At 45.7% G+C, this 13,779-nt stretch overlaps 1 protein-coding gene across 7 annotated transcripts in view; it reads left to right on the top strand.

Moving 5' to 3' along the window:
• The window catches only part of LOC128346597 (E3 ubiquitin-protein ligase RNF220-like), a 128,247-nt gene that overhangs the window by 7,245 nt on the left and 107,223 nt on the right, over window positions 1-13,779 (top strand). For 5 of the 7 annotated variants that reach the window (XM_053300051.1, XM_053300044.1, XM_053300047.1 and 2 more), the window contains one exon: window positions 5,068-5,618. In XM_053300051.1, coding sequence (XP_053156026.1) covers window positions 5,385-5,618 — 234 coding nt within the window. In that variant the 5' untranslated portion in view covers window positions 5,068-5,384. Of the gene's footprint in view, window positions 1-2,036; window positions 2,579-5,067; window positions 5,619-13,779 lie in introns of those variants that run through there. The other 2 variants (XM_053300050.1, XM_053300052.1) reach the window with 2 other exon arrangements.

Raw genomic sequence — 13,779 nt, 5'->3', positions numbered from 1 at the left:
GCGCAATTGGTATGATACGAAGAATATGGAGGCGAGTGTTATCAGGACTCAAATCAGGGGAGCCCATCAGCTATCATCTTTCACCAGATGCCAATCGCAGCTGCACAGACGTTCTTGGCAACAATCATAGTGGTGGTGGTGGGGTATTAATCTATATTTTAAACTGTGTTAATTGATTTAATGTTTTAATTGTTTGTGTTTAAAACTGTAAATTGCTCAGAGATTTATATATGGGATGGAACAGAAATGCACTCAATAGAAATTAATTAATTAATTAATTAATTAATTAATATAAATACGAGCAGACAATAAAGGTCTACAGGGGGGCTAAAAATCAGTGATCATTCTGTTCGGCTCAGTGACTGCCTGTGGAGCCTCCCTCAAACTCACCAGAAGGTTCAGTCACTAAAGCCAGGGATGGAAGCCCTTCTTTTAAAGCCTCAGACAGGCTTTGTTTACATAGCTATTCTCTCCATTTCTTTCTATGCCCCATCAGGGGTCCTCCATGATTATTACCCCATTCAGCAACAAGACTACCCTAGTCAGCTGATGGGTATTCACAGGAGGGAATCTGACCCTAGTGTTCAGAGCAGCAGCCTCATATCCCCCATGGGATCTGGCATTTTGGATTTTGATTCCAAATGCTGTACATTAGCCTTTCACAGAAGAAGAGGTTGCCTGCCTCAGTGCCAGAATACAACCATTCAAACTGACAGGTGGTTGCCAGTTTTAAGTTTATATCTTTGGGCTGAACTTATTAATTGGCAGCATTGAGAATTTAAATCTAAAATTTTAGATCCCATGGGAAATATCAGCAATATGGAGCAAATGTTTGCCATAATGGGTGATATTTGGACAAATGAAGAAAATAATCTACAAGTTGATATAGTAAAGGCTGAATTAAAATCTGGAATGCCTTGCAGTAACTTCCACAAATATTTGAGGTAGGAGTTCTTTGATGAAGGCAGCTTTATTAACTATATTTTTATGTTCAAGCAGCATACATGGAATATTGTGTGTATTTTAAAAAAGTAGATACTGAAAATTGGAGACACAATCCACGTCTCCCATTCATGTGTAAAGACCATGGCGTTAATGTGTTCTGAGGACAGGAAGCCAGGAGTAAAGGGACAGAGAGAGAAAGTGGGAAAGGAAAAGGGTTTCAGTCACAAGAAATTCCCTCCTCCATCTGCCTTTGCAATACCACACTGTAGGGCTATTCACACAAGGAGCCCTACCAGGGTAGGGCAGCTTGTGTGAAGTACCAGGATCAAGGTTGATCCTGGCACTGCCCCGCTGGGTAACCTGAGGTTTTACCTCGGGCTATTACCTAGGTAGAAGGGTGCAAGTGCACCCTTCTAACCAGGTTCCTGGTTGTGTGTGTGTGCGGGTTGCAGGCAGCCCAAGAACAGAGAGCCAGGCGGCAAGATCGCCTCTCCTGGAGCTTTTTCAGATGGCGACTTTACCATGGGAGCGTGGGTGTGTGCGTTCATATATTGGCCACATTTACCCTGAAGTCCGTGTGATATATCAGAGAGCACTTCACACACGATTCGGGGGTTTCCCTCTGTATGGAACCTAGCCCTGACTTATGTCCAGGGTAAAACAATGCTCCTTTTGAGTCGAAGTATCTGTTATGCCCGCTGTCTGAAAAGCCTCCTGGTGTGGTGCATTGAGGGATGCTGGAGGACTTCCTCCTCCGGCTCCCTGCTATGCCATTTCTCACTGAGCCATTTTTGGAAGGCCGGCATATAAACCAATTAAATAAATAAATAAAACAAATGCCGTTCGCTGCAGCATGGCTCGTGTGCTGTGTGAGCAGCAGAGCCGACAAAGTAATTTTGATTGTGTGTGAGGAGGCAGGCTCCCTGCCAGGCCCCCTCCCCCAGCATTTCCGGATATGTGAACTGAATGACCTTTTGTGTGACTCATTCCAGAACTCACCAAGCTCCCGTCCGTAACTGGTCCACATGCCTGACCCACACAGAGAAGTATTGACACTTTAAATTATGGTTTACATAGTAAGGGGAGTGATTTGGCAGTTGCACTCATAATATTAGCAGCCTAGCAGGTGAAAGGGATGAGTTCACAGTGGGAGTGTTTTTAAGTTGACACACATAGGAAAGGGAAAGATAAAGTAGGGTGGTGGTGAGGCTTTCTCTCAGAACTATGCTATAGCAGTAAAAATTGGTATAAGGTGTTTTTTTCAAACCTCTGGTTTTCAAAATAAAGACCCTCCAGATGTTCATTCTGGGATCTTCTTGCAGTTCACATTTGCTGGACTGGGATCGGCAACAACAAGGGAATTTCACAGATTTGCCAATCCGTTTCCTTTGCAACATTCTCCCTCTGTTCCAGGCATAACTTGAGGAAACTTCTCAAAAAATGAGGGCACTAGTAAGAAGGAAGTTGAAAGGGAAAGTCAGGAGGGTCAAATCACTCCAGAAAGCATGAAAGTTATTTAAAACCACGATAATAGAAGCTCAGTTGGAATGTATACCAAGAAGGAGGAAAGGTACCACCAAGTCCAGGAGGATGCTAGCGTGTCTAACAAGTAGAGCCAGGGAAGCTACAAAAGGTAAGAAGACTTCCTTCAGAAAATGGAAGTCCTGCCCAAATGAAAAAAACAGGAAGGAACATAAACTCTGGAAAAAGAAATGCAAGGAGACAATAAGGGATGCAAAGAGAGAGTTTGAGGGGCATATAGCTAGAAGTGTCAAGGGGAATAACAAACAATTCTTTAAACATATTAGGAGTTGAAAACCTGCTAGGGAGGTGGTTAGACCCTTAGATGATGAGGGTGTGAAAACGATTATTAAGGAGGATAAGGAGATTGCAGAGAAGCTGAATGAATTATTTGCATCTGTCTTCATGGCAGAGGATACTGATCATATACCCTCTCTAGAATTGAGCTTTTCAGGTTTAGTGGCTGAGGAACTGGACCAATTTGAGGTGACAAGGGAAGATGTTCTAAACTGCCTTGAAAAACTAAAAATTAACAAATCACCAGGGCCAGATGGCATCCATCCAAGAGTTCCGAAGGAACTCAAATATGAAATTGCTGATCTCCTAGCAAAGATATATAATTTGTCCCTACAATTGGGCTCTGTACCATAGGACTGGAAAGCAGCAAATGTGACTCCCAATTTTCAAAAAAGGATCTAGGGGGATCTGGGAAATTACAGGTCAGTCATTGATGGAAGGCATACTTAAGGACAAAATTGTTAAGCATATAGAAGAAAAGGCCTTGTTGAAGGAGAACCAGCATGGATTCAGCAAGGGGAAGTCTTGCTTCACTAACCTTTTGGAGTTCTTTGAGAGTGTCTGTCTGTATCCCAGCATGTGGATAAAGGTGATCCAGCTGACATAGTATATTTGGACTTCCAAAAAGCTTTTAATAAAGTTCTCCACCAAAGCCTCTTGAGTAAACTTAGCAGTCATGGAATAAGGGACAGGTAAGGATGTCCATAGAACCGGTCCGGAGGCCCTTTATGGGCCTCCGAACTGGTTTGAAGAACCAGTGGTTCCGCTGGTCCGATGCCGGTGGGGGTGGCTTTTTAAGGGCGGGGAAGGGTGCACTTAGCCCTCCCACTGCTTCCCCCCTGCTGGTGCTCTGTTAATTTCCCAAAATCCATGGGGCGGCAGCGTACCTCCCTGCCGCCCCTTCCCCCATTGTTGGCCGGAAATAAGGAAGTACCATGTGCGCGTGCACCCGCTGTCGTGCATGTGCGCCCACTGCACACACTGCACGTCATGTACACACGTCGCATGCATGATGTGCAGTGTGTGCAGTGTGCACGACAGCGGGTGCACGCGCACACAGTACTTCCTTATGTCTGGCCAACAAAGGGGGAAGGGGTGGCAGGGAGGTACTCTGCCACCCCATGGATTTTGGAAAATTAACAGTTATTGAGAGATGGCACTCAAACTTGGATATGTGTTTGGATCACATCTAACTTCTCTCCAGAGCCCATGATCCAAGATGTAATATTTACTTATTTAATTTATGTACCACCTTTCAACAAAATTTGCAGAAAACAGCAAACTATAAAACAATATTGTAGAATACAACAAAAGAGCAACAACACAGCACTTAAAAGACAGCTAATTTTAAGACCATTGAAATGGCTGGGAGAATAAAAAGGGTTTTGCCGGGTGCTGAAAAGACAGTAGCAATAAATAACAGCAAATAATAATTAAACACAAGCTTAGCCGTATTTCCGAGCAAAATGCAAAGGGCTGGTTAGTATCTATAAAGCCCTGAATGGGTAGGATCCAGGGCATTTAAGAGAGTGCCTCCTTTGTCATGAGCCTTTGTCCTGCCTATTGAGATCATCTGGAGAGGTCTAGTTAGGGCTATGACCAGCTCTTTTGATGGCTACTCAGGACCATATTTATTAACAGCAATAAATAAATAAATGTAGATGTGGGTCTTCCTAGATGAATAAAGATGGATGTCTGAGAAAACCTGGAGTCAGATGTGACAACTGCAGTCATTAATTAGATACTGTTTTAATAGTGTTTTAATAGTTTTAACTTTTTAATTTTAATTGTTGAAATGTTTTAATCTTTTATCGGCTGTTTTTATTGTCCTGTAAACTGCCCAGAGAACTTGCGTTTGGGGTGGTATATAAATGTATTAGGAACATAGGAAGCTGCCATATTCTGTGTCAGACCATAGGTCTATCTAGCTCAGTATTGTCTTCACAGACTGGCAGTGGCTTCTCGAAGGTTGCGGGCAGGAATCTCTCTCAGCCCTGTCTTGGAGAAGCAAGGGAGGGAACTTGAAACCTAGATGCACTTCCCAGAGCGGCTCCATCCCTGAGGGAAATATCTGACGTGCTCACACATCAAGTCTCCCACTCATATGCAACCAGGGCAGACCCTGCTTAGCTAAGGGGACAAGTCATGCTTGCTACCACAAGACTAGCTCTCCTCTTATTTATTATTAAATAAATAAATAATAATAATAATAATAATAATGAATGAATAAATTGTGGAGCTCCTCCATGAGGTCGTAGGACAAGTGATTATGTGAATCCACTGTAGTCTTTCTTTCCTTTTTAGGTCCACATCCCTGAGGGTCCCATCATCCCATTATGAGAAGTTTCACAGCCTGATGAACCCTATGGCACCCCCAACCATCTTGGTCCTGGCATCCACACCAGAGGGCACCCAAGCCACCAATATCGCTTGCCATCAACCTCGAGATTTTGGTGTTTCAATCACCACGGAGAAGCCAGACCAAGTGCCCTTCCTGGGAACAACGTGCTCACTCTTGTACCACCCTGTGGAGTGGCAGATTTACCCTCCTCAACTGCTACCCCTCACACCCACCTTTAGTCATGCCAGCCTAGAGCAGACTGGTGTGGGGTTATTAAACTATGGAGCTCTGCCTGCCTTTTCCCCATTCCCACTGCCTGAGAACATGGACTGTTTCCCAGGTAGTCTCCTGTCAGTCAAGGAAGCCAAGGACCACAGTGGATCAGAGCCACCCCACCAGGGTCACTATCTGCTACTGGGCACGGAGGCCCAATAACCTCATCTGGGACAGGAGCTGGGAGGCATCCAGCCCCTCAGGGCATCTTCAAGTTCGTGCCGTAATACATTCAAGTCAGGTAAGAGGCAACGGTATTGTCCACCACTCTGTTGGGCTATTTTCAAACAACATGAAGGATCTGAAATGTAGTACATAAAAACAAAACAACAGATCCTGATAATATAACCAAAAACAACCCCCCCACACTAAATATGTGACTATAAATTATATTGAAAGTAGATCAATAATTTATATATAGTGATTAGTCTTTAGACTAATGCTGTGCTTGCGCAGCAAAATTGCGCTAATGTAAGACAGTTGCATAGCTGCATGAATTTGTGGGAACACGAAGTTGCGCTCTTGTACAAAAGTACCCTGCAAGGCGTACTAGGAAGAGCTATCACAGCAGGAGGTGTGCCACTTTATTGTGCAAACACAACACTAGTTACAGGCTCCTGACTTAGCACATCTGGCCAGTGCAACATCCTTGTGCAAGTGCAGCATTAGTCTGAATGTTGGCTGATGTCTGATCATCACACCTCTGATTTCTAGATGTGGAAGACAAATAAAGGGAAGGTCTTTGCCTTGATGTCCTCCTTGTACATTCTCAGATCTCTGGCTGGCTACTCTTGAAAACAGGCTAGTCCATTCCCAGAAGCTACTGCTTATGTCTTGTTCCTGATAAAGCTGCTGCTGGGAGTTATAGGGACATAGGAAGCTGCCATATACTGAGTCAGACCATTGGTCCATCTAGCTCAGTATTGTCTTCACAGACTGGCAGCTGTTAATGTGAAACAAGAGTACATGTTGGATGGTCATGGTACATAATTGTGAGTGAACTAGATAGGGTTGTGCTCCTCATTTGTTGCACGGATGGAGAAAGAACATCAAGGTGAGCGGGTTACACTATGGCACATGGTGGCCAATCTGAGACTCTCCAGCTGTTGTTGGACTACAATTCCCATCATCTCCAATCAAAATATGTGCCGTGGGTGATGGGAGTTGTAGTCTAACAACAGTTGGAGCTGGGTGGTACAGATATCCCAAGGCTCCTGGGGAAAGGGGGTCCCTGCTACCTGATCAATTGTTTTTTGTTCTCTCCCTTGCACCCCTCTGTAGAAGAAGTGGAGAGAGAGGAGTCCATTTTCACTTTCTGTCCCACAGTACACTCCAACCTTGCTATTCCCATGGTTGGAGAGTCTCAGGGAGGGCACCTCTGCACTAGATTCTTGCTAAATCCAGGAAGCTAGTTCTTAGCTTCTCATGCAACAGAAAATCCCCCACTTGATTCTTCCTTTCAAGAATGAACATTAATGCAAGAGATTAGAAGATTGAAAGGGTTGTGGGAAGATGTAAAATATTTGGAAGAAAAATATTTCCTAAACATTTGGCTGATATTCGATGTAATTGATATTTTAGAATGTTGTATACATTGACAATTGATTTCAGTATGTGATATCTGACTTGAACATTTCTTAAAAAGCTTTCACTGGTTGACAACTACAGTCGTTTGGCATTTAATGACAGCAGTTTGATATTAAATGTTAATACACAGTTGACATATGCAATAGTATTTGTTTTTTTAATGGTATCTGGTAGTTGGAAATAAATGTCTTTATTTTGACAACTATTGCTGGAATTTTGAGATGATTTTTATACTTAGCATCACAGCATTTGCTGTTTGACATCTGACAAAATTCCAAGAGTGAAGAGGCTGGGGAATATCCCTGCAGTTTATAGCTGCCTACATATCCATAATAGGGATGTGCTCAACAGGTGATTTGGCGTCCGAATTGCAGGCACATCCTTTTAAAATGAGGGTTTACACAGCCCCTTTAAAGCAGAGGAGAGCAGGTCCATACCTGCTCCTCCTTCAGTCGCTGCCATTGCTCTAATCCCAGCGCTCCCCACAGCTATGCCCATGCACCAATGGGGTGTCTCCCAGCTGCCCCTGCGTGCCAGTGCCATTCAGGGGCAGCTGGGAGATGCCTTGCTGGCATATGGGCATAGCTGAGGGGAGTGCTGGGATTACGGCAATGGCAGTGATTGGAGGACGGGCAGGTATGGACCTGCTTGCGATTTGGATGCCGAATCGCATTTCGGCACATCCATAATCCATACACCACTCTCGTGCTAGTTTGCAGTGATTGTGAGTAGACTGCAGCACCCCCCAAATTGTCAACCATATTTTTTCTTGCCAGAGCTCTTGTGCCTTTAAATGCTGCAAAATAAGCAGAAATTCTGCAGGTGAAGCTTTCTCCATTGCTGCATATCCATCATGTTAGGCAAAGCTTCTGAATTTTTTTTTCTTTTTTGGCCATCCTGCAACTGTTACAATCACAGGAGAATGGGCAGAATAAATGGTTCTTCCAATAAATGGAAGAAGGAAGAAGGGAACAGCTTGGGTGGGGCACTGACTGTCTTTTGCTTCTGCCCCACCTCTTCTCCAGGTGTGTAACATCTCCTGGGCTGTTGCTGAGCTGGGGCTTCTGCCACTATATAGGGCAGGCTGGCCCAAGGGCTCTCGTCCTTGTGGCTCTCAGCTGTGGGGCGAGCTGCCTGGGGGCCCAGAAGATCTCTCTCCTTCTGCCTGAAGATCCGTCTTCCCTTAATCAAGAAGCTAGCAGGAGTTTACATAAGACTGGTTCTGGTTTTTATTAAGCCAAGAGGCCGTGGTGGGTTAGTCTGGGGAGATGTGTCTGGGAGAGCAAAAAAGTGGGTCTGGAGTGGGGGTGGCAATATCATGGGTAGTGGGCAGAGGGAGGTATGGCGGTGGGAGTTGGGCAAGCCGTTACAGGGGAAATCGGTCCAGGCAATTGAGGCCTGTTCCTTTTTCCGGCCCTTCTCCCAACCCTCTGACCCTAGGGAGCTCTGAGAACACTCCCTCGAGGATTAGGGTGCTGCTGCTGAATGCCAGGTCAGTTAACACAAAAACATCTCTCATGCACGATCTGATTGTGGATGAGCGTGCTGACCTGGTATGTGTGACGGAGACCTGGTTGGATGCGCTGGGCGGGGTTGGTCTCTCTCAGCTTTGTCCTCCAGGTTTCCAGATCGTGCAGCAGCCCCGCCTCGAGGGTCGGGGAGGAGGCGTTGCAGTCATCTTTCGAGAGACTCTCCCCGTTTCCAGGTGCCCGGTCAGGCAATCTCAGAATTTCGAGTGTTTGTCCTTGAGGGTGGGCCTCCGAGATAGGCTGGGGATTCTGCTGGTGTACCAACCACCCCGCTGCACTGCAGTCTCCCTACCTGAGCTGGCGGGGGTGGTCTCGGAGGTGGCCTTGGGTTCCCCCAGGCTTATTGTTTTGGGGGATTTCAATGTCCACGCTGAGGCCCCCCTAGTGGGTGCGGCTCAGGATTTCATGGCCTCCATGGCAACCATGGGCCTGTCTCAATTGGTATCGGCCCTACCCACGTGGCAGGACACACTCTGGATCTGGTTTTTGCCGACCGGGAAATAAATGATCTGGAGGTGGGGGAATTTGAGACCATTCCCTTGTCATGGACAGATCATCACCTGGTGGGGTTTAGTTTGACTGCTCCGTCTGCCCTCTGCAGGGGTGGTGGGCCGATTAAGATGGCCCACCCCCAGAGGCTTATGGATCCGCTTGGATTTCAGATGGCCCTCGGGGAGTTTCCAGTGTCCAGAGCTGGTGACCCTGTTGAGGCCTTGGTTGATCTCTGGAATGGAGAGATGGCCCGGGCTGTTGACACGGTTGCTCCTAAATGCCCTCTCCGGCTTGGTGGAGCCCGTTCTGCTCCTTGGTTTTCCTCGGAGCTTAGGGCGATGAAGCAACTCGGGCGATGGCTGGAGTGACGCTGAAGGAAGAGTTGTCACGAATCTGACCGAACACGGGCTAGAACCCATTTTAGGGACTACGCCGTGGCGGTGGGGGCGGCGAAGAAATGCTTTTTCTCCGCCTCCATTGTGTCTGCTCAGTGCAGACAAACAGAGCTGTTTCGTGTGGTGAAAACTTTGCTCCACACATCCCCCCAGACAATGGGGGAGGAGTCATCTACAGCTCTTTGTGATCGGTTTGCCTGTCACTTTGCAGATAAAGTCACTTGCATCCGTGCTGACCTGGACTCCAGAGTTTTGGCAGTTCTGGCAGACGTGCCTTTGGTACCATCTGGTCCCGTTGTGTTGGATTCTTTTCAGTTGGTGTGGCCTGAGGATGTGGACAAGATCCTGGGAAGTGTGCGGGCAACTTCGTGCGCTCTTGACCCTTGCCCTTCCTGGCTAATAAAAGCTGCCAGGGAGGGGACAGGCAGATGGATGGAGGTGATCATTAATGCTTCATTAAGGGAGGGCAGGATGCCATCGTGCCTCAAGGAGGCGGTGGTAAGACCACTATTAAAAAAGCCCTCCCTTGATCCCTCCAACCTAGACAACTATAGACCTGTGTCTAACCTTCCCTTTTTGGGCAAGGTGATGGAGTGTGTGGTGGCGTCCCAGCTGCAGAGGGACTTGGATGATACGGATTATCTGGACCCTTTTCAATCTGGCTTCTGCCCCGGGTATGGGACTGAGACTGCCTTGGTCGCTCTAGTGGATGACCTACGCCGGGAACTAGACAGGGGGAGTGCGTCCCTGTTGGTTCTGCTGAACCTCTCGGCGGCATTCGATACCATCGACCATGGTATCCTCCTGGGCCGCCTCTCGAGTATGGGAATCAGAGGCACTGTGTTGCAGTGGTTCCAGTCCTTTCTTGCAGTGGATCCAGTCCTGATCCTAGGGAGGCGGTGTTTAGCAGTGATTTGATTTCTAACTGGGACTTTCCATACAACTTCAGATCTTCCATGTACAGCAGATGGTTGATTTTACTTGATGTTTTAGATGTTTGGTATCCAAGGCTTGTATTGTTTAGTATTTGTGAAAGTGGGGTCATGGCGATTACAAACAACAGAGGAGATAGTGAGTCCCCTTGGAAAATGCCTCTTCTAATGCTAACCTGTCCAAGTGTCTCGCCAATGATTAACTGTGTACTCCACATGCTCATTGCTTTTTTAAATAAATATCTCAATGTTTTTGCTGACACCAGTTGTTTCTAAACATTTTAGTATCCATGTGTGAGGCAATGAATCGAAAGCTTTCTTGTAGTCAATCCATGCAACACTTTGATTGGTTTTTCTTCTCTTGCAATTTTCTAAAATCATTTTGTCAATCAGCAGCTGGTCTTTTGTTCCTCTGGTGTTCGGGCAATTTCCTTTCTGTTCAACTGGAAGCAGTTTGTTAGTTAATAAGTGTTGCATCACTTCATCTGCTATTATTCCAGTTAATAATTTGAACATGGTTGGCAGGCAGGTTATCGGTCTATAATTACTTGGAACTGCGCCTTTTGCTGGGTCTTTCATGATGAGATGAGTTTTCCCAGTTGTTAGCCATTGTTCAATATCACCTCCTTGCAAAATGTGATTGAACTGTTTTGATAGTTGTTTATGAAGGCTTGTTAGGTGTTTAAGCCGAAAGCCATGCAGTTCATCGTCGCCTGGAGCAGTCCAATTTTTAATTTTTTTTGCTCTTTCACTTATTAATTCTGGTGTTATTATTAGATCTTGCATTTGTTGGTTACATTTTTTGACCTCTTTCATCCAGCCTGCTTTTTTTATTATAATCTATTGGATTGTCCCATAATTTCCCCCAGAATTGCACCGTTTCTTCTTTATTTGGTGTTTCTACTTTTCTTGCCGTTTCTCCTTCTATGCTTTGGTAGAAACGTCTCTGATTCTACTGGAATTGGAGATTCTGCCTGTGTTGTGTAATTCTGGCTTCATATCTGCTAATCTTCTTTGACACTGCTGTTATTTGCTGCTTTATTATTTCCAGGACTTCTCTAATTTTCCTTGAATCTAGATGGTATTTTTGGATCAGATACTGTTTGGTGTTTTCATTCTTCAGCTTCTTGTCTTTCATATCTTTCAATTTACTAGCATCTGATCTAAGCCTGGAGATTTTATTTTCCAATCTAATCTTCCATTTAGGTGATGTACTGCTTTTTTTACAGGTCCATTGATCTTATATCTGAGCTCTTGTGTTGTTATTGTTGCTGCACTATACATTAGTTGGTTTGTTTCTTGCAAATTATTGGTTGTTATTTCTGCAAGTGCAACATTGACATATTTTAATGCCTGAGCAAGTTGTTTTTTGGCAACTGTTTTTAGAGCTGGAAGTCGAACCCTGGTGGTTGCTTGGTTCATGTGCTCAGTTGTTTTTTGCTTTAGTTCTTGTTGCTTTTCTGTTAAACGACATTTGGGTTTTTGAGGTGAAGGCAAAGGGGAGGTTGCCTGGTTTTGATTTTGAAACAGTTCAGCAACAGTGGTATCCTCTATTTCCAACACCTCCTCCACCTGCTCCAGAGCAGCTGCTTCAGTTGGTGGTAATTCTTCTTCCATATCTTGAGCCTGTGTTGCTCTTTGCAGTTCTTCCAGCTCAACTCCTGTGAATACTTTATTTCTTATTATGAATCTTCTCTGGTCTGCTAGCCTTCGTTCTGTGATTTCTGTATCTGGATGCTTCTCTTTCCAAATTTGGTACATTCTTTTTAAATAACCTCTTCTAGTTGGACTAGACTTGTAATAGCAGATCATTATTTCCTTGTTGGCATTTTTCATATATTTTTTCGGTTAAGCGACGTTTCTTCCAGTAACTTTGCTGTCTTCAGCCCTGGTTGCTCAACTGAAGGCCCTGAGTCCTGTTGCCCACTTGCCACCAGATATCCAGGGACTCCGGCACCTGGCGCGGTCCTTGTTGACCCGGGCGACGACCGATCCTGTATAGATTTATTAAAGTTACGTCTCACCATATTGTTGATGGGAGAGGCACTCTTTGTCTGGCTCCTCTGGTGAGACCTGTCCAGTATGGTTGGACCTCTGGCATAGCTCTCACCTTCCTCAGAGCACGCAAGCCCCACAACCATGCCAAGGTAGTGCCTCACTGGGGTATTATTATTATTATTATTATTATTATTATTAATTCAGTTTCTATACTGCCCTTCCAAAAATGGCTCAGGGTGGTTTATACAAAGAAACAATAAATAAATAAGATGGATCCCTGTCCCCAAAGGGCTCACAATCTAAAAAGAAACATAAGGCAGACACCACCAGCAGTCACTGGAGGTGACAGATATGTGTATGAAGCCAGCTTGAGGATTATTTTTCATCAACCCTATAATAAAGACCTGTGTAATTCACATTTGGGTAGCAGGCTGAATTCTTAGCTGAGAGTTTAGCGCTCTTCAGAGGTAAAATAAGGAGGGACTTGCACAGTGTCCTGACAATGCATCCATGAGCCTGGAGCCGAGACAAACACTGTAAGCATAAAGAGATTCCTTCTGTGATCCTTCCAACTGTGATCCTTCTGTCATTGTACTAGCATGCCAGGGAACAGATTGTAATGTCAAATGGCTTCCCCATACCACTGCCAAAGCCTCTCATCTTACTCTTAGCAGTGTTGGTCTCTGTGCTCCTCAGGTGGCCACACTTTGGTAGGAGAAAGCAGCATGCAGAAACTTGTTGGGAAGCAGGGGCGTAACTATGATCGGGCAAGGGGAGGCAGCTGTCTAGGGGCCCTGGCCTCTGGGGGCCCCTTCCAGAGACATGTCACGTGCCTCCCCCCACCCAGCGCCTGCCGCAGCTCCTTCAATTTGAATTATTTGATTTTTTTTAAAAAAAATTCCTCCATTTTCATTCGAGCGCGCCGTATTTCCTTGCCCTCCTCCCCTCCCTCCTCCCCATCCCCACCCTTTCCCCTTGTCAGCTCCTCCTCCTTCCCCATCCATTGGCTGGCGGCACCCCACATGATAAAGAAAGGAAAGGCAGGCACATGATTGGGTGGTTCGGCTCTGCTTCCTGGACACCCAATGAGAACAAGGAAGAGAGGAGGTCAATTGTAGCCTCTCCAGCCACCAGGCTAGCCAGCCACTTCTAAGAAATTCAGTTCTTCTGTTATGGAGATGGAGGAGCTACGGCAGTGTTAGAGTGCTGCTCGCGCCGTTGCTTGTGTTGGCATTGATTCATTTGGGGGCATTATGGCCCACTCCCCCTCCCCGCCTGCTGCATGTCTGGCAGTGGGAGTGGGCATATTAATTCATTATTTGGGGCATTATGGCTGCCCACCCGCCCAGGCTTCACTTCTGTTTCCCTAAGGGGGGGGGGGAGAGGAAGGGGAAGCAGAGCGTCGCAAAGGGCCTTTATTCGTTTTTAATCAGGGTGGATAAAAATCAATGATTTTTTAAAAAAAATCA

Source organism: Hemicordylus capensis, chromosome 2 (assembly GCF_027244095.1).
Source record: "Hemicordylus capensis ecotype Gifberg chromosome 2, rHemCap1.1.pri, whole genome shotgun sequence".
In the NCBI taxonomy this organism is placed as follows: domain Eukaryota; kingdom Metazoa; phylum Chordata; class Lepidosauria; order Squamata; family Cordylidae; genus Hemicordylus; species Hemicordylus capensis.
This window is presented reverse-complemented; position numbering and strand designations above follow the sequence as displayed.